The sequence below is a fragment of the Lemur catta genome, chromosome 11 (assembly GCF_020740605.2).
Source record: "Lemur catta isolate mLemCat1 chromosome 11, mLemCat1.pri, whole genome shotgun sequence".
Classification (NCBI taxonomy): Eukaryota; Metazoa; Chordata; class Mammalia; order Primates; family Lemuridae; genus Lemur; species Lemur catta.
In genome coordinates, this window is record NC_059138.1 from 16,213,753 (window position 1) to 16,234,993 (window position 21,241).

Below are 21,241 nucleotides of genomic sequence, written 5' to 3' on the forward strand. Positions count from 1 at the left end.
ATACAAAAGTATTTAACTTATATACATATTTACCAATTTTACACAAGTCATATTTGGGGGTTCATACATGCATATGTTATTCTTACCAGAACAATGGACACACTGTTCCAAACTAACTCAAATGTTGTCATGTACACAGTCTAACCAGCATGTTGTAATTTGGCTTACTGTTGCGTAAGGATGTGCTGAAAGGAAAAGAAACCATGGTTTGCCATATCTTTTCTTTCCTTCTATATCATTTTCAGCATATGTGATTGTCTAATACACAGAACTAAAACAAGGGCTCATGCGATTAAGTCAGGCCCTCCCCAAGGATCTCCCAATCTTAAAGGCAACTGATTTGGAACATTAATTATAGCTGTAAAATCTCTTTTACAATACAATCATGCCAGTGCTATCTTAACATATTCACAGGTTCCACCTACCTCAGAAAAGGGGATTATACAAGGGTGTGGGTCATTGGAGGGTATCTGAGAATCCTGTCTACCACACTCACCTTGGGATAGACGGTAGCTAGGGACCTAGAAAGCTAGCCATATGGCCTCCAGTGGGCCTGGCTATGAAGAGCAAAATGTCCCTAGGACAGATGCATAAAGGCCCACTAAACCCTTCCGGTCATATCAAGCAATTTGGACTCTTCTACAGGGGCAGCAAATGTCAATTATGGGACTAAACTACATGAGGCACAATTTCCAAGTCAAAGTTCAGAGACTGCAAATGCAAAGTCATGGTGCTGGGGAAGCTGCCAATACTTGTGAACACACTGAAAATGCTTTGCCCTGGGTAAAATAATACAGGGTCCAGGGAGCCAAAAGAAAGAATACATACAGAAACAAACAGGCTATTGAGAAAAGCAGTGCTGAAATATGAAGTAGATGATGTCAAGAGATACTATTTTAACTATTTGGGTAACAAGTGAATATAAAGTTTTTACCAAAGATGTCCATAAGTATAATCTCACAAATATTGACCATAGTTGACTATGGGCAGGGTGATATGTCAGACGGTATGCTAGGTGGAAGAGTGTTCCCTAAAAGGCCATGTCCACTCAGAACCTCAAAATGTGACCTTATTTGAAGACAGGGTCCTTGCAGATACAGCTAGTTGAATTAAGATGAGGACATACTGGATTAGGGTGAATCATAAATCCAATAACTGGTGTCCTTATAAGAAGGACATGTTAAGGCAGAGGCAGAAATCAAAGTGAAACTTTAAGACGTGGAACTCCTCAGATGGAACCAGGAACTAGGAAGAGGCCAGGAAGAATTCCTTCCTAGAACCTTCAGAGGGAATATGATTTTGGACTTCTGGCCTCCAGAACTGGGAAGAAATAAATTTCTTGTCTTTTAACTTGTGGTAATTGACGACAGCAGCCCTAGGAAAACTATTAATATTTAATACTAGTAAGGAAGAAATAAAAACTAGAATAATCAGAATATTGCTGTTTATGGAGAGTGAGGTTATGAATTCTGCTTATCAATAAATACAGAGGAACCATTATCTTTAATTTTCAGGATTATCCCAAGGTTGTAGCACTGAGGTATAGTTTTTTTCCAATCAGGTAGTCAAAGGCCCCTGGGAGGCTGACATATAGGCTGTGTTTGAGCCTGCTTCCCACCTGAGCTATTAGCATCCCCTGGCTTATGGACAGTAGTACCATGGCCATTCTCCTTTGCTTGGTGCTTCTCATTCCTCATGAAAACTGTGTCCTGGTAGAAAATAGATTCTGGGACTATGACCTATATGCAAGCAAGAACTGTTCAACTCACACTTAAGAAAGAATTGCTGATAAGAGCAATGCACCTGTTTCCAGTATGGAGTATAATAAGCAGAATTGAAGAGTGAGAATAGTAATGGTCCCTCAATATGTATTTTACCCTTCACCACTAGACTCGAGAACAGAAGTAAAAATCTGATCATGAATTAAACGCTGACATTCTCCCCATATCATCCCTGACTCCTAAAAGACCATCTCAGTTCCAGCTTAAGAATGATATAAACAATCTTTGCAATTTATGACTAGTTTTAGAGTTCTTCATACAGTTACTTCAGTTTATGTGAGTAGGCATCATGGGTTGTAACAACTGACAGATCTGGTTTCAGTTTTTCCCATTTGTAAACTTGGAGTAAAAATATTTTCCATCCATGCACCCATCCATTTATTCAACAGATATTATTGAGGCACAGGGAATACGGCAACTAACACAACACACAAAAATCCTTCTCCCACAGAGCTTACATTCAAGTGGGTAGAAACAGAAGAAGAAAAAAAATAACGAATATATAAATCGTAATATGTTAGATAAACAAATGCTATGGAGGAAAAGAAAGCACAGAAAGGCAAGAGGGAGTATCAGAGGAGATGGGTTCCTTTTAAACATGGTGATAAAGGAAGGCCTGAGAGGATGATAAATGAGCAAAGAAATTAAAAAGAAAATATGAGGCAGAGGATTATTTCAATATCTGAGGGCAGAACATCCCAGGCAGTGAGAATCGCAAAGGGAAAATCTGCATGGCCCGAGCTCAGTGATGAAGCCAAACCACCTATCCTGTGTACTCTTTAATGATGGTCAAGGTCGTCTTGATCCCCATCAACTCTCCCTAACTTAAGTGGGGGCTGACATTTTTGAATCAGCCAACGTGATGAGTGGAAGCAATATAAAGTTTTAAAGGTGAAAAACTTTCATGAAATTTCTGGGAAAATATTTACCTACTAACAAAAAATAAGGAAAACTGAACTGGGTAGTCTTTAAAATAAAACGCAATCAAATTCCACTGCATTGTGCATTCAGAATATTTGTTTACTAAAGTTGAAACATCCATTAAATGAGAATAATTTTAAGTAAAAGTATTTCTTTGACTTTCCCAGTGCATGTTTGAAATAACTAATTGAGTCGATTTGTTATTTGTTACTTTAAGTCCTTAATACTTCTGATTTTAAAAGTAAAATACTTGTCTATTATAGAAACTTTGAAAATTATGTAAAAGAAAACAAACTGGTTACCACGTAACAGAAACAATCCTATAGATTATGTATGGATGTACATATAAATAGTAAAAATGTAAAACTGTAGATGGCAAGTATATCAGTCAAAGGTCCTGATAGGAGAAGAGAAACCACTCTAAGATTTTTGGACATTAGATATTTATTTCAAATAATTGGTGGCACAGGTGATGGAAGAGCTGGGATGTCAATGGGAGTAGATGAGGCAATCAGAGGGTAGCAGCTGCAGGAAGAGACCACCACTCCAAGGGGTGGGGGACACAAGAGGAAATGCCACATTTTTATCCCGGCAGCCTCATCACCTACCTGGTAGGACACAGAACCAGGTGGAGGCTGCCTGGCACTAGCTGGGACCACAGAGGAAGAAGTGTGACTTCTGTTGGAGATGCCACTCAAGGTGGAGAGAGAGACACCCGGCTCTTCCCTTCCTCCAGCCCTGCTGTCTCCCCACAGTCCCTCCCACGGAGCAAACCCAGAGGAATCCAGGTGGCAAGGAAGCCTGGGAAGTGAGGGGTAGAGCACCCCCGCCCCCATGCCACGCAGAATTAATGATGGTAAGGCAGAAAAGGACGTGAGAGTAGGTGAACGACCAGGAGAGGAAGGATGAGGGGACTCATGAATTTGAGGACAGGCATTTCCCCTGGGGAGGGAGTCATGAGAATGGGGATGGCGAGAGGTCCAACGTGGGCCTCAGCTATATTGGTAAACACTTATTTCTTTAAAAAAAAATTTTTTTAAATAACTTTGGAACCAGTATGGCAAAATGTTAGCATTTGTTACATTTGTAAAGTAGGTGACAAGATGCTCATCGTTCCCTATGTATTTCTATATAATTGAAAATTTTCATAATTATTATAGAAAAAATGTGTCACATTAATGGCAATAGTAAGCATTTTTCTTGCTCAGACTGGGCCCTGTTTTCCACCCCACTCCCAAGGACACACCACACCTCTCTAGGTGAACAGTGACACCTTGTGGATCCTGCAGGCTCTGTTACCAGCACTGCCACCCACCTGGTTCTGTGTCCTACCAGGCGGGTGGTGGGGCTGCAGGGATAAGGACATGGTATTTCCTCTGACACTTGGGGGTGATGGTATATTAAGGACAGAAGTGGGGAGCCAGACAGGGCAAGAGTGCAGAAAGGCAGGAAGGGAAGAGGCCACGAGAGGACTTGGGAGGATGAGCATGACAAATCATGGGAACTTCCCAGACCCTGCTCCTGTAGAGCTTGGTTCAGCTCTCACTCCTGGGGAGCCTGGAGCAAGTTCCCTGGTCTCCCCCTGCCTCTGTTTCCTCTTCTGCAACATGTGAACGATAAGGGCTCCTACCTCAAAGGGTTGTTTCCAGGATTCAATTTCTACACCCACATGAAGAGCACTTTGATTTGTGTGGGTGCATAGTAAACCCTCAATACATGTGTGTTACTGTTATTATGTTTTATTCATTTTATTCTTTGCATCCTCATTGTTACCACAGTTTCTGGTGTTTGACAATCATTTGTTCAGGTCAAATAAGTGAAAACCAATTGTCATTTCCTTATCTGAGCCGTGCTTTTCTGTGATAATCTTCTCTTAGTTGAACATGTGCATCTAGATACAACACTGCCTGGATTCTGGCCTACAACGGGGCCAGGCTCCGTGTGATTTCAGACAAGCTTGGCTAAAAGAAGACTCAGATGGAGAGAGTTGTACATCAGTGAAGAGAGAGAACCCACTGGGTAATTGCATCAGGAGACTCAGCTTCAATATTCTGCACTGAAAGGAAAATCCTCCAAATGAGAAAATCTGCAGGAAAAACAAGCATAAAGAAGAACCTGTTCCACAAAAGCAATAATTGGGGTTTAAAAGTCATTCCTCTCTGGTGTGTTCTATGGTCTCTGTGTTCTCTCAGCCTCCTCCCCAAAGACTTTGCCAGCACACAAGAAGGGTGCTGTCACCCTGACCCTCCCTCATGCTGATGTGAGGGCTGTGCTAGGAAAGAGGCCAGGCAAGGAGGGACCAGGACACGAGAATAAACCCGCAATGACAGCTCATGTGCACCTGCTGCCCAGCGAGGTGACTTCCCACGACTGTCACGACACGGTGAAGTGGGAAATAACACTTTGGGGGTTGCTGTGAGTATTAAATGACATAGTAACACAGGCATAGGGCCTAGGACAATGGCACACGCTAAGCTAACATTCAATGGACCTTAGCTGTGATTAGCATTGTCGTTCCTACTTATGAAGAAATCATCTTGGGAAAGGGCAAATTTACCCGCAGTCGCACAGCTCATAAATCAGTGGTAGAGCTGGGATTTGAAGCCATGGAATTTACTACTGACCCCACGAATCCACTGCCTCCAGGAGAAATGATGTTCATACGAGGAGAAGCAGCTTAGTTTGGGGCAGAGACACACTTATGTTCGCCATTCCTCTTTACTCTAAGTAGCTGCTGTTTGGGGACCTCGGATAAAAGTAGCAATTGTCAGATGGGTACAGGCTGCTATGAGATGCCTGTAGACTGTGGTCTGGATAGATGTGGAATATCATGACAAGCAAGCAAGGGTGGAGATAGGCAAAAGATTTTTAAAAAGTGAAAAATCACGTTTTGGCTTTAAAAACTTAGAAGAGATTTCAATTGTCATTGTATTTGGGACTTGGAAGTAATAAACACTAGAAGTCACCTTCCCAAAGACATGTATCTTTGATTTGTTTAATCAGCTACATTTATCAGAAAGTAATGGCAGAAAAGAGATCATTTAGAATAATCACCTAGCCAGAGTAAAACTTTCTCTTAAGTACTTATAAATATTTAAATCATTTACGGTAAAGTTATTCCTACCTCCTTTAAGAGGCATTCAAATAACAATGCCTACGACTGGAGAATCCCATAACTGACAGAGTAATTCTCCTGGCTACCTATTTATGCAATCTTGTGGCCTTAAATACCACCTATGTGTCCTGACTGCCAAATATTTATCTGCAGACCAGACCTTCCCCACTAACTCCACACTGATATGCCCGCCTGACACCCGCTTAGATGTCTAATAAGCATCACAAACATGTCTCCGACCAAACTCTTGATGTCTTCCCCCAAATGGCTTGCTCAGGCAAACACAAACAAACAAAAGTTGGAGGCATCTTTGACTCCTAAGTTATTAACAAATTCACTTGGCTCTCCTTTCCCACTGTATGCAGAACCTACTCATTCCTCTGCTCCTGCACCACCGTCACACACAGCCCGTGCCTGTTTCTTCTCTGACTTATGTTTTGATGTTCTAATGTAAAGGTGTAACTGGAAGATTGGAAGGCAACTGGGATGATGTTTTTCTCCAAATGCTACTTTCTGGTAGTTTTAATAAATAACATTGGAGTATCTGAGAATCATTATGGGGACAGACATATTCCTAGTTGCTCTTCATTGTCTGAACTACTGGATGTAGAGCTAGAGTGTTAAGAGGGGACCAAGTCATCACTAGGTAGTATGCAGGGGATTCAGTCACTCAGTAAATATTTATTGGTCATTTTCTATGTGTCAGGCATTTTCTAGGTGTTTGAGTTATTATATGACACAAAATATAATTCTCCATGGGCTTTTAATCTAGGGAGGAAGAACAGAAATAAGTCAACTCAAACTATCTATGTGAGACAGTAAGAAATGTGATACAGAAAAGCAGGATAACATGGGTAGGAAGTGCTGGGTGGTGGTGGGCTTGATGCTTTATGTGGGTGGGTCAGGAGAAGCTTTGCTGATGAGGCAACTGAGCAGAAACCTAAAGGAGGTGAGGGAGGAGCCTTGTGGATATTGGAGGAAAATTATTCTTGGCAGTGGTAACAGCAGGTGCAAAGGCCCTGAGCAGGGATGGTGCTTTGTGCATTCCAGAAGGAGGGCATTGAGGCTGGAGCAAAATGAGTGAGGGCAAGAGTGGGAGGAGATGCAGTCAGAGAGAGGTGTCAGGAGCTCAGGACATGCAGAGTGGCATAGGCCACAGGTAGGACATTGATGTTAGCTTTGAGTGGGATGAGAAGCTATTGCAGGATTTTGAGCAGAGGAGGGGTGATCTGACTTATGTTTTAATGGAACCACACTGACTTCTGCACTAAGAGAGCACAGGAGACTGTTGTAATCATCCAGGGAGGGCAAATGGTGGACTCCTGGTGGTCTACTTAGTTAAGTCAACCTCGTGCCACTTACTCGTTCCAGCGGTAGACCCTCCATTTTGTGCTGAAGCTGAGTAAGGTCGCCATCTCCTCCTCATTCAATTTAAAGTCAAAGACCTGGGAAGTGGACAGTTTCACTACATCACTGGTAAGGCAATTACTGTTGATATTTCAGACCACCAGCCATTCAAGCATGGAGTGAGCTCACATCCAGAGCACAAACTCGACATAGGAGGTTCATCCGTTATGTTCATCGGTTACAAACTTTTCTCTAAATTAAGTCCTACACAAAGACTGCAGTGCTTATAAGATTAATGTTGCAAAGGGAGGGAGACCAGGCTGACATTTAACCACAGGTGTGCATGTTGTCTGTGCTCCCTGATGGGTTCTTCCAGAGGACAGTGCTCCAAACACAATCCACACCTCCTCTGCTGCTGGCAGATGGGCGTTTAGACCAGGCCAGTCTGCTCTTTGTGTGGTCCGTGACCTCACTGCTCAGGGGAATCCAAGGGTCTTCTCAGTGGTGTGAGGCACAGCAGGGCTCAGATCTGACAGGGCTTCACCCCCACCAGAGGGCAGGGACTGGTCCTTAGCCCATGGATCAGTCATCTCAGCTCTGCCAGGTAGCTCCCTGGACTGAGAATGACAGGGTGGTGGGAAGCGGGTAGGGCCACAGACAATGCAGAAATGGATTGAGAAGCCTAATGAGATGGTCTCCCCTGACCCTACTCCACTGGGGACCAGCAGGGCCAACCAGCCGGGATCTTACCTGAAAGTTCTCAACAATGTGCGTTGGTGTCACAGACCTCGCGATCACAACCAGATTCCTCTGGATATGGAACCGGATCAGAACCTGTGCACAAAGGGGACATCATGTTTCCACTGATCTACAAGACCCCTCCTTCTGTGGAAAGGAAAAACAAAACAACTCTCCAGCTCACTGTGGCTATAGTTACAACAGCTAGTGTTCTCTGAGCACTTAACAACTATCAGAGACACTTCCAGTCCTCCACTTGATTAACACCCTCAATCCTAGCAATAACCCTATGATTTTCCTTGTTTAGAAGTAAGGAAAATGTCTTCGGGTATCATAAGTCTGGTAAGTGGTAGAGTTGGGATCTGGAGCCAGATCTTAAGAGCCCAAAGCCATGCTTTGTCACTGGGCTATAAAACTTCACAGGAAGCTGTTAGACAGAGGTGATCCTTGTTTCTGTCCCTGTATTTCCTGGAGGTCCCAACAGACTTTCAAAGAAGCACATTTGTGGGCTCCATCTCCTGTTTTCTTCCCCTTCTGGAACTTAAATGAACATGGCATAAACACAAGACTGGAAAAAAAATTCCTGAATTAAAAAAAGAAACCAAAAACAATGTACCTGGGCTGTGGTTTTCTTGTACTTTGCAGCAATTGCCTTAATCTTGGGATCCTCCAGTGGAGAAGAGAAACCTAGGTTGGGCCTGTAGGCAGAAAGATGGTGGATGTGAATAATCACCATGGTTACCCTATGCAGATGGATGTCACTCCAATGGTGACTCCAGGAGAATCATCACAGCCTCTCCATCTGCCAGACAGTCAGGAAAACCTGAAAGCTTTGGCTCCTTCCCATGGATCCATACATGGGCTCTGAGCGTCAGCGTTTTGCAAAGCCTATTCCAGTCCAGCCCTGGGTGCATGTCAGAGGGTCAGGCATGTCACCATTTTAATTCTTATCTTTTCCCACTTTAATTCTATTTGGCTGCTTCAAACACATTACTTTAGACACATTTTTCCTTCTGATGAATAGTCTGATAAATACATCAATTATAAGATAATATTTATAAGAATATCAGCAGAAAGACCCACCACCCAGAAGCCTCACCAAGGTCTATCTGGATAGCCCAGGGAGGCGTACGCTGTGACAGCAATGCCCTTGGAGTGGCAGTACTGGATCAGTTTCTCCTGTGTAAGGTATGGGTGACACTCGACCTGCAAAAGCAAACAGTCCTCAGCACCACGGAAGTCGGCCTACTGTTTGAGTTGCTCATAGGGGGTTCTACACACAGAAAAAGACCACCAAGCAAAGGCCAAACACCTGCCCACTGACACACTTGCTAACCCACCCTGAGAAGAGTCTCACAGCTCCCCCAAGTGCCCTGATCACTGACGCCTGAGGGGAGACTCAGTACGTAGCATCACACTTTAAGCAGTAGTAGGCCAAAGGCCCTACCCTTTTCCCAGACAGAATTTACCTGGTTAGTCACTGGTTTATATTTCAGTCCAGGTTTGTTCAAGAGCCTTTCGATCTGGAAGTGGTTGAAATTGGAGATGCCAAGGGCTTTCACCAGCCCCTCGTCCACCAGCTCCTCCAGGGCCTGTCAGGGAAAGGGACACCTCTTGTGCACCCAGAGGGACAACAGGGACCCTGGCTTGCCTCAGTCTCTCTGGGGCATGAGACCTTGGTAAAGCATCCACCGCAGCAGGGTGGGCTTCAGCAGTGAAAGGAAACTTCAGTCGGGGCTGGGTGCCCATCCGTGTCAGTTCCAGCCCTACCGCCCCTCCCAGCCCCAAGGAAACTGGGAGTAACAGGGAAAGATTTATGTGCTTGTTGTTCTCACCTTAGCCAAACCTGGGGGAGCTGGGTCAGCCGGGGCCAGGCTGCAGCATGTGGAGAAGCATCACTTGTCTGGTTCTGGGTGACTCTCTCCCACACCACCCACGGTGTGGTTTGCAGTAGGGACGGCCACACAGATACATTGTGTCCTGGCAGGGGCGCCCAGCCCAGGGCTGTGTGGGGCTGGAATCTGGTCAACCCTTTACCTACCCAGCTATGCTTTCTGCTTCAGAAATTATGTCAACCTCAAAGAATGGAATCTCCTTATTTTAGAGATTATTAGCCTTTTGCAAACTTGCCCAAAGATACCATATAGGTTAGCAGCAATCCAAACTCTACCTGTATTTATTAGGCATTTATTCCATGTCCAGATCCTGTCCCGTAGTTGTTGGGATATAAAAGTATACCATGTGCTTCCTTCATCTGCGATCCTTAAGGTCCAAGTAAAGTACTGGGGTTCCCGTCTAGGGAGCAAACAGCCACAACACTGAGGCTGGCTCAATGTGACAGTGGCCCAACACTGAGAAGAAGGGAGGGCAGAGAAGGAAGGGACTCACAGGGACTGCAGTCGTCAGGGAAGACCTTAAGGGTAGAGTTTCAAAAAAACAAAAACAACAAACCTTGCAGACAAGAGAGGGAAAACAAGAGTGGTGAGGGAGGAATGCAGGAGCAGAGGCTTAGAGTCAGGAAGAAGCACAGTGTGTTCAGGGCACACTTGCCTCATGGTTCTCAGATTTGGCTGCAATGTTGAATCACCTGAGACTTTTAAAAAATATTGATGCCCAGCTTCCACCCTCAGACCTTCTTACTGATCTCCTCTGAGATGCAGCCTAGACACTGTGATTTGAGTTTCCTCTCATGACATGAATGCACAGCCAGTGCTGAGAACCGCTAGGGGAGACGATGAAGGTCTTCAAACTGGGCAAATGAGTTTAGAATTGGTGAGAACTTAAGTCCCAGAAACTCCCAAGTGGGCACTGAGGTAATATTAAGATAAAATTTTTTGTGTGCCATAGGTCAGGTTTAATTTGTCCATATGATGCATCTGGACTTCCTTATACTTTTTTGGGCCCTCTTTGCTTCCGGGTGGTCAAGGAGGTTTCTACTGAACTTGTTCTGGCTCCAGGATCTATCTAAGCATCCAGTGCTTCCATTTCAATCCTGCCTGATTCAGATCAGACCCTCTGACCTTGATCATCAATATCTTTTCATAACTTCAAAATGCTTTGCATAGCAATCGTTCTTGTATTCATGCAGAAGACATAGTACTGTGGAAATGAGGGTACATTTTGAAGAGGACAATGAGATACTTGTCATACTTAATATCATCATAAAAACTAGGGTAAAACATTTTGTGGAACTGATGTTACAAGTATGCTAGTGTTCGCATTTCACAATGAATAATTCCTAAGATATTTAAGAGGTCATCTTTTGCCAAGGTAATAGGTACGACAGAGCCCTCCTGGCAGATTTAATGCAAAGATGAGTACTGAAAACTTAGGCTTCTTGTGAATCTTGCCACAATTTTTCTTCTTAATGATAAAATATTCCCTGGGTTGAGTCCATGCACACAAACCACTGTGTTGCTCATTAAACCATCCTTCCCCCAGTTTTTCTCCAACAGGAAGTTTTTCATGGCAGGAAAAGAAATATTTTAACCTTTTTCTATAGTTCAGTACCAGAATTCAACTTTTTTTATGGCTATAATTTTGACACTCTCAAAAAGGAATATATTTTTTGGATGGGTAAAGCTTAATAAATTTATTTCAGTAAATATATCAAACAGGTATCCAAGACTATATATAGTTGGATAATAAATTTTTTGGTCATTAAGGCAAAAACAATATGTAAATTTTTTTAAAAGAACAGGAGTTTCAAGTTGTAGTTTGAACCCCCTTCTAGTATGTGGGCTCAACCAGCTCACAGCTTGTAATAATAGTGTTCTGTCACGTTACCATGGATTTATACCTAATTTTATGAGGAAGGTGGCACACATGTCTGATATATTAATGCCTTCATAAGTTTCCCAAGAGTATTTGATTTACTTCTATTTATAGTCTCTTGCTCATGAGGAATCATATTGTTAATAATTTATTTAGTATGGCTCTTAATTACATGAATTGTTGCTTTTTCATTATTGCTAATTTTGACTTGCAGAACTGAATTGCAAATAGCATATCCTTGCTGAGCAAATCTGGTCACATTACAGATGGCTCTTTATTATGGCTGGTAGTACTTTGTTCTTTTGCTTTTACACATAACCCAGAGAGCTTCAGACCAGTCTTTAAAACCTATCCATATGTGGAGAAAAGGGAACTTCAAGGTAACATTTTAGATGGGACTGTAAATTAACACAACCATTATGGAAAACAATATGGAGATTTGTCAAAAAGTTAAAAATAGAACTACCATATGGATTGAGCAATCCCACTACTGGGTATCTCCCTACAGGAAAAGAAATCAGTATATCGAAAGGATACCTGTACCTGCATGTTTATTGCAGCACTATGCACAATGGCAAGGATATGGAAGCAACTTAAGTGTCCATCAGTGGACAAATGGATAAAGAAAATATGGTATATGTACAATTTGAATACTATTTCACCATAAAATAGAATGAAGTCATATCATTTGCAGCAACATGGATGGAGCTAGAGGTCATTATGTCAATGACGTAGGTACAGAAAGACAAATACCATATGTTCTCATGCATATGTAGGAGCTAAAAAACTTGATCTCATGGAGATGGAGAATAGAATAATAGATACCAGAGGCTGGGCAGGGTGATGAGGGTGGGAGGGTGAAATGAAGAGAGGTTGGTGAATGGATATAAACTTACAGTTAGATAGAAGACATGAGTTCTAATGTTCCATTGGTGACTAGGGACACTATAGTTACCAACAATACATTGTATATTTCAAAGTAGCTAGAAGACATGACTTGAAATGTTAGCAACACATAGAAAGGATACATACTCATGGTGATGGATACCCCAAATACGCTGACTTGATCATTACATGTTCTATGCATGCAACAAATTATCACATGTATCCTATAAATATGTAAAATATTGTATATCAGTAAAACAAACAAACCAACAGACTAGTAGGGAAGAGCATGTTCTTCTATTTGTTGCCACTGGCAATCAAGCCAGGTAAATACACAGGGTATGTATACAAAGTACATACAGCCGTTTATATTTAAACTAGTATGTTGGGGAAAAAAAGTCTTTAGGCAAAAAAATAAAATAAAAAATCCACCCATAGAAATACAGATAGATTTGCCACACTTCATTTTAGCAGGCCTTGTACATATTTAAAAAACAGGCAAATTTAATGATTCACAGTTGACCCTCAATATCCACGGCCGATTGGTTCTTAGACAACACCCACCTCTGTAGATACTAAAACCCACGCATGTTCAATTCCTGACAGAACATGGTATAGTATTTGCACATAACCTATACACATCCTCTCATGTACACCAAATCATGTCTAGATGATTTTTAATATCCAAGACAATGTAAATGTTTTGTAAATATTTGTGATACTGTATTTTTAAATTTCTATTACATTTTACTGTAGTATTACCTTTGTATTTCTGAATATTTTCAATCTACAGTTGCTTGAAATCTTGAATGCAGAATCTACAGATACAGAGAGACAACTGTACTTGCCAGAGATCATTCCTTTCAAATACATTGACAAGATTGCTGGCATTGCCATCATGAAATGATTACTTCTTTGTAATCTGACCCCTTCTTCCCTCAGTAACCATGTCAGTTGTGCTCTCTAAATTTTCTTACTGCTAGTTGTTAGAGGTCAAAGCAGCAAGAATGCTTATAAATACTTTTGAAGAAACTATCCACAGAAAAGTTACATTTGATTTAATCATACTAATTTTAAGCAATTAAGAAAGGTTAGGCTTAATACATTTTCTGGTTGTAAAACAATATAAACTCCCAACTACATGTGCCCCCACTCAAACAACTAACCAAATGACACAATGAACTCTTGGAGTCCTTCTGTCACTGTTCATTGACACCATGTTCATTCACTTTGTTCTCTACTAACATTTATAAGAAGATATAATAGCTAAGGAAAAAAATTACCAAAGAAAAATGTTCATCTTTTAATATAACATTCAATATGAATTATGTGAAACAGGTCATGATTTGATCTGAGAGGTGTTTGGATTTGCATTCACTGTGTGCGAAGCACTGTGCACATGGCTTTGGTGGTTGGACTTGTGAGCCAGAACGAACCTGGGTCCCCTCCCAGCTCTATTATACACTTTTTCACGACCTGGACCAGTTACCCTCCTATATTGGTCTCAATGTCACCATATGTAAAAGGGAATAACACTGCCTTCTAGGGTGGATGACTAAATAGGCTGGCTCCATGACTAAAGTTCCTGGCATGGCAGTTATCTTAATCTTTACAACATCCTGAGAGATACGTATCATTAGTATGGATTATAAGACTTTTGTTTTTTAAGATAAAGAAACAGAGGCTTACAGAAGTTAAATAACTTGCCCGAGGTGACTCAGCTAACACTTGCAAACCTAGGCCAAAACCTCTACTCCAAATGCCTGCTTGTACTTTGAGAACAATATGTGTGTCCCCCAAAATTGTGGCACATCTTATCTCCAGTCTCGTTTGAGGACTCAAGGTTAGCCTGGATTTAAATAGTGTCAGATGGACCCAAAAGCCAAAGGTGATGAGGAAGGAGTGGAAGAACTAGAGAATGACAATGAAGACATCAGACAGCATCAGGATCATGGGCTCCTTCATACCAGCACGGAGGCTCACGGATGACTGGAGGAAAGTTTTCTCTCCAGCACACTTAGAAGAAGCTGGAACCTACCTCCCAGGCATCCAAGAATGTTGTTTTACTGCCAAGCATATTGCCTTTGTTGTCTTTGGGGAAAAAGTCCTCCCCAGGCTGTAAATGCAGAACAAGAAGTTTACTGGGATGTGTATGCAGACCTTTGGTTCTGTTAAACAAGGTTTTAAGACCCTGACTTGCACACCACATTTTCAAAATCTGGAGTATACAATTTAAAAATATGAGTTGCAATAAAATTTCTATATAAGCCTACCACAGTATGTAAATCCTTATATTTTGGAAACTGCTGGATTTATTTTAAAATCCATTGTCAGTACATTCTGGAAGCCACCGTTATCATGAGGGACATTGACCTCATACACTCAGACCCCATATATACTTGGGGGAAAACTCTAATTTTAGGATCAATATATAACGATAAGGGAGTGGTATTCTGGGTGAAGATATTGGCGAAATTCTATCCTTGAAGTCTCTAGAAGTGTGGAGGGAGGGGTGGCATGGCGTCATCACCCTGGCTGCGATTGTGTCCCTCCCACCTCTCAGGAGCAGGCAGGAGCAGAGCACCAGGCCATGAGTGTGGATTCTTCAATGAGGACTGGCTGGTACCTTCCAGCAACACCACAGTTGGACTGTTCTCCAAGATGCCACTCCCAGGGCATGTTTTCGTTAGTAAGAGGGTTGAGCCCTGAAGTAGTATTATGCAAGAATATCCCAAGAGTTCTCCTGGAAGGAGAACCCTGGGCACAGATTCAAGACAAAGGTGATATGGCAGTGGAGGCTTGTCTGGGCTTCCAGAAATCATGGTTTCTCTCAGATATAACATTAACTACAGCCAGGCACATGGTTAACTCAACAGCCACATGTGGCCTTGACCTCCCTTCCAGGACAGTACTTTCTGCTGCATCCTCTCCTCCTGACCACCCGCAGTTCACAGTTCTGCAAGGCAAGTCCTCCAGCTCCAGCCCACACCACCCCCAGCCCTGGCACAACTGCCATGTTCTGGAGTCTGCTCAGAAACTAGACACTGGGCAAGGCGGCAGCTCAAACCTGTAATCCCTGTGGCCAGTGAATCAGATAGAGGTCCAGATAGCTCAGCTTCAGATCCTGGAGGGTCCTCTGACAGGCTTCCTTCACTAGGGATCTCTCAAAGAAGGTGGGCCACAACTGCAAAGAGGGTAGCGATGAGGACTTAATACTGGGGAAGCAGAGGGCCCCATCATTCTCATTCTCCCTGCTTTTGTATTTGCACCCTGATCTAACCTGGGGACAGGCCATTTATAACAAAATTGGTTACAATATATGATCCAGTGTGGAAAGTCACCAAGGCTCAGCAGGTCAATGATATTACTCAAGACCTGAAGGCCATTTATTTTGACCTCTCTCAGTACTCTACACGTCTCTGCTATCATTTAGCAAATGTGGCCACTGATTCGATATTTATTTTCCTGTGTAATTCTCTTCCTCAGCTATCGCCTAAGAGCAGGACTTGTGTCTAGCTTGCAGATCTCAAGCATTCTTAAGCCTTTGGGAGTGGAGGGTCCTATTTCTGCACTGCCCCATCTCCAAGCCTATCGGGCCCTAAGGATGACTTTGCCAGGAGTTTCTCTACACTTGGCCACTGCACACCTTGGGGTCTATTGCTCCTACCACATGCGTGTGCTTTCCAAGTACCTGTAACTAGTGTGTTTTGCCAAGTTGTGTATTATAGAGATCCAGAGACTCTCTACCTCTCACACCCAACAGCCACTTCCTTATATATGACATTTTATAACTCACCTGTGGAAAGGTGGTCTTACTGATAACCTAACAAAGGAAAAGAAACTATCGAACTGAAAGGGAAATAAATTCACAACACACAATTGCCCCTTTGAAGAGAAAACTCACAACACAACTACCCCCTTTGTATTCATTAAAACACCTGTGGCCTAACTTGTTCTCTCTAACTGTTTCATTTTCTCAGCTTTGAAGAGTCCTAAGCAGACAGCAGGGTGCAAGCTCTCTGCCTCCACTCTTGGCAGACAGATTTCAAGGACTCAGAGAAGCTGGCCTCATAAGGAAAGACAAAAATAAAGAACACCTGCAACAACTTCTCCACTATTTCTGCTATCAGTCTGCTAAAGCAGAGAAAGAAAAAAGCCTTTTACTTTTTAAAACTCCAAGCAACTTTCCATCAGCTGCCAGTATTTTCACTCCCTCCTCTGTGTGCTGTGGCCACTCTCTTCTTCTGTCTCACTCTCTCTAATAATCACCTTGTTCTTTCTATCCTAAACCCTGTGTGAGAAATCTTTCCCCTCCCACATAAGAACTTCACATCCTTTCACCTTTTACTGCACGGAAACAAGAAGAAATTCATATGTGAGAACAAAAGCCCCTTTTGTTTTCCAAAATCCTCCCTGGCTGAGAACTCAGGGCAACACCACTGAGACTGCAGTGCTGGAAGGCGGGGTCGGCATGGAGCCCTCACTGCACCCCCAGCCTCTGACTGCCACTGGGCAGATGGATCCCCCAGGCAGGGAACGGGGGACCCACTTAGGGTTCTGAATAACTGGACTCTGGGTAACTACAGGAAACCAACCCACAGGCGCGTGTAGGGGAGCAGCAGCATCTTCAGCCCCAATGCTGGTCTGCAGCGTGGACATCATCATACCCACGTCTGTTATACTGGCAGAGAGGAAGAGGATGGACAGTGAGTCCATAAAGGAGGGGCCCAGAGAGTTCTTGCTGCCGACCTGATCCACATACTTCCCCCTGCCTTGAAGGGAAATCCTCCCACCAGAGGAGCCCCGTGTACCTTGCTGACGATGAAGAGGTCCTCCCGCCTCACAGCCTTCTCTTGGAGCTTCTCTTGGATGGCTTCCCCGACCTTATTCTGGTTCATGTAGATCTGAGCACAGTCGATGTGGCGATACCCTGCGTCAATGGCTGCCTTCACAGCTTCTTTGACTTTGTCTGGGGAAGACTGAAAAGCAAAGGCAAAAGGAAAGCCCATCATATACTCTTTTACTGATTGATTTATTTAGAGACAAGAGTGCACTACATCACTCAGGCTGGTCTGGAACTCCTGTGCTCATGTGATCCTCCTGCCCCAGCCTCCCACGTAGCTGGAACGACAGGTGCCCAGCGCTGTGCTCAGCTAACATTATATCCTCCTGTCCCCAGGCCACCTTCCACAGCCTCTCCCGCACAGCTCCGCTTACTCAAGCCTCCCTGTGTCCACTTCCCAGGGGATACCTGTGAAGAACAAACTTTCAAATGCTTTTCAAAGAAAAGAAAGTAAATTACATTTCTGATTAGGGCCTCATGTCCTCTCCTAGCTAAAACTCAATTTCCTTCTCTCCAGGTTACTCCTCCAGCTGTGTGGGAGGGCCAGATGCTGCTCTCCGTAACTTTCTGAAGATCAGACTCAAAACGGGCCTTTAAATAACCCAGAGGAATTTTCAGACCAGTTCTCCAAATAGTGATAAGAATCTGGAAAATGGTCTTTACAGCCTAAATCCAGACTCCCTCACATATATACTGTGTGGGGTTGAGATGATTCAGTATCTCCGAACATTGTCTGGAAAATGGGAAAAATCATAGCACCGGCCTCATGAAGCCGTGCTTGCAGGTGATTACCTACGACAATGAGTGTAAAGTGTCAGCACATCACCTGACACACACTGAGGCTCAGTAAATGCAACGCGTTACATACTTTTTGCCTTAGGAAAAGGACAAATGAAAAACCTTTTTGGAGTAGAGTTTCTATTCCACCCTCAGGAAAGGAAAAGGCAAAGGGAAAAGGAAAGGGAGCAAATAGTATTAGAAACATCACATTTTGGTCAAACACAGCCAAGCCAAACAGTGAGAAAAGCACATAAAACTGAAATCTCACAAAATTGTTTTTAAATATCTTCTATTATGAAATACACACACATTGGAAAGTACACACAACAGAGATGTGCAGCTACCCCACCACCAGGACAAGAAATGGACCCCTGCCAGCAACCTAGAACCACCCTGGGGTCCCCCACCCCAGACACTACCCCCTTTCTCACCTCCACACACAATCCTTTCACGGGACATCATCCCCATGTCTTGAAAATGGCTCCCTTCATAGTCCTTACATCTAATTCAGAAATTCTGAAAATTTCTAGAGAACAAGTACGGGTGAACAGATTCCCTGGAGATCTGGATGGATCCTTTGCCACATTCATATAAGACTGAAGCTCTGATGTGGGGCAAATCTAGCTACTGATGCAAGACAGGTTGAGAATGAAACAAGTGGGACTCATCTGCTCACCCAGGATGACCAGGAATGCACCCTGAGAAAGGCCCAGCACTGACACAAAAAGGGCTCCTGCCCTCCAGCCCAGGACAACAGATGGTGACGTGGGTGCAAACAAGGAAAAAGTAAAGGAGGCAGACTCTGCAGGACATTAGCCGTGAGGGACAAGAAGGAACAGGAAATGCAAGCATTGCTCCTGGTACCTAGTTAGGGAGGTGCTACCATCGAAGGAAATGCCAAAGAAGGCAGAGGTAGAAGATGAGGAACAATGCCAAACTCACCCCAAGAGAACTCAGGATCTGCCTCCCTGAGCACTGGGATGTGCCTTGCTGAGTTTTGTCAGCTGACATTTACACAGCCAGCTGGACCCAGAGCTCCTGACCCCCAGCCCAGGTCCTTTGTGGACTCAGAGTTTAAGGTGCATGGGAATCACCTGGGGATCTTGTCAATGTGCCGACGCCCGTTCAGTAGCCTGAACGGGTGTGGCCTGAGATTCTGCATTTGTAACGAGCAGCTGGTCCAAGTCCCACACTGTGGGCAGCAAGAAGTACCAGGGCATTCAGAGCTCTGCAACCTTTCTTCTCAGTCACCCAGTCATAGAAACGGCCAAGACTCCTGAAATATTGAGCCCCCTTAAGTGTTGTAGACCAAGGAGTGTTTTAGAGAAATTTCCCTGGGAAACAATTTTAAATCCAACCCCTGCTTGAAGCTCTCATCCAGTCTTGGAGCTTTGCAGCCTGAATCAGCCCTGAGAAAAGGCCGCAACTTGGATCCTGGTTCTAGGGCTGAAACTCATCTTGCCAAACCCCTGCCCACTGTCAGGGCTTTCTCAGCTAAATGCAGAGAGGGGAGAACACCCAGATGCCCCTCCAGGGAAGCAGAGTGTCCAAAGATTTGCATTTTACCTTCCCGGTGCCCAGGCCGATGATCGGCATCTTGGCTTTGGTACTGAGCTCCACAAAGGTGGCCATGGTTGGTGAGAGACGGTGGTGAGTGAGCAGGTAAGAGTCTCGAGTCCTGGTTAAGAAGCTGGCACAGGCTGCATGGGGAGGACCTGGAGATGAACCATGGTAGTTTACCACCCTGGCTAAAGTAGAAAAACATTCCAGGCTTTGGTAAGATTAGTGATTACCGTGAATTAAATTTTAGCAAGGCAACCTCATGCAAAATTCTCTCTCAGATCATGGTACAATGGGAGTTTTTTTGAGTCAACAAATTGCACACAGCTGAAAGTTGTAAAGCTGAAATTCTTTTGTGCAAAATTAACCCAGTTAGAGGAGATAAGAAAGAGAAAAAACGAGCAAGAGAGAGGGAGGGAGGAAAAAAGGATGGAAGGAAAAAGATAAGGGCCTTCGTTCCTTGCCATTGTCTCTTTCCTGTGTGAAATGGGGTCCAGAGAAGAGAGGTGAGAAGCATCTCATGTTTTAAAAGTTGCAATTCCAGGTTCATTGCGGACATAGTCAAATCCTCACCTGATTAGCTTCAGCTGTGACTAGTTGGGCAGTCAGCAGTCCAAGCAAGCTGACATAGGCCTGTGGCATGCCACAGCATCGCCTTCACCCTGCAGTAGTGGGGTTTTTGTCATTTATGTGTTCTGACTTGATGTCAGTAGGCTTTGGCAGAAGCTTGAGATGGATATTAACCTCTAGGCTGTGATATAGCCCATGGGGACCAGTTGGCATAATAGATTGCACGTATAACACATTTTATTAATGTTGGTTAAATTACCTTCCTCCATGTTAATTCTGCATGTGTGCTTCATAATCTAGTGGCTACTAGGGAATAGTACAAACTCTCACAAACCTAAACATGGGGAATCCTATTGTCCCAGTTCATACCCAATGACACGGTGGTATATTGTTGAATTAGTAAACAATTTGTGACTGTGAAGCTAAATAGCAAGCAGAGAAGGCTCTCTAAAAGAAAAGATATGTATTAGGGAGTAGAGCACTGCAATGGGAATATGCATGTCACAGTAAATTATCTGTGTATTCAGGGAAGTAAAGGAAGACAAAAGTTTTTAAAGGAAAAAATGAGGATGATTACATTGGTGTTTTGAAATACTTATCCTTGGCTACAAAGATCAATAACAAGAATCATGGTAGTATGTGGTTGGAGAAGCAGTCGTTAGGCAGATGTCCTTGCAGAATTACTAATATTTTTTGTGTAAGGATGCAATGGGCTTTGTGCAAGGTTGTGATTTTTGCAGTCATTTGTGATCGCTTTTGTTATCAGACACACAAACTTAAGAACTCTCTTCATGCGATCCCAGCTCTTTTTGATCAGGTTTTTTTTTTTTTGTCTTTTTGTTTTATTTTTACTATTTGTGACTCTCTTTTGATTCTGACAACTTTAACACGACTCACAGAATAAAGAAAGGTGTATTGTTCTTGGTA

The 21,241-nt window shown here is 43.4% G+C and overlaps 1 protein-coding gene across 5 annotated transcripts; it reads right to left on the reverse strand.

Moving 5' to 3' along the window:
* Nucleotides 1-46: 46 nt before the first annotated feature.
* On the reverse strand, nucleotides 47-19,979 carry LOC123647301 (aldo-keto reductase family 1 member B15-like). 5 transcript variants are annotated; one of them, XM_045564647.1, is made up of 10 exons: nucleotides 19,127-19,228; nucleotides 17,373-17,540; nucleotides 15,629-15,745; nucleotides 14,600-14,677; nucleotides 9,372-9,494; nucleotides 9,002-9,108; nucleotides 8,519-8,600; nucleotides 7,915-7,998; nucleotides 7,180-7,262; nucleotides 47-185 (listed from the first exon to the last, which is right to left on the reverse strand). In XM_045564647.1, the coding sequence occupies exons 1-10, from the start codon at nucleotides 19,193-19,195 to the stop codon at nucleotides 128-130; spliced, it is 969 nt and encodes a 322-aa protein (XP_045420603.1). In that variant the 5' UTR covers nucleotides 19,196-19,228; the 3' UTR covers nucleotides 47-127. The 5 variants fall into 5 exon arrangements, with proteins under 5 accessions (XP_045420603.1, XP_045420604.1, XP_045420607.1 ...); XM_045564648.1 differs by lacking the exon at nucleotides 19,127-19,228 and adding an exon at nucleotides 19,751-19,979 and having other exon boundaries at nucleotides 51-185; XM_045564651.1 differs by lacking the exon at nucleotides 19,127-19,228 and adding an exon at nucleotides 18,616-18,984 and having other exon boundaries at nucleotides 85-185.
* Between the last annotated feature and the right edge of the window lie 1,262 nt (nucleotides 19,980-21,241).

Coding starts and splice junctions, on each gene's coding strand:
- LOC123647301 (XM_045564647.1), bottom strand. CDS start 19,195: ATGTCAGCTGACAAAACTCAGCAAGGCACATCCCAGTGCTCAGGGAGG. Junction 8,601..9,001: donor GGCTATCCAGATAGACCTTG/GTGAGGCTTCTG, acceptor TTCTGCCTACAG/GCCCAACCTAGGTTTCTCTT. Junction 7,999..8,518: donor ACAAGAAAACCACAGCCCAG/GTACATTGTTTT, acceptor CTTTGTGCACAG/GTTCTGATCCGGTTCCATAT.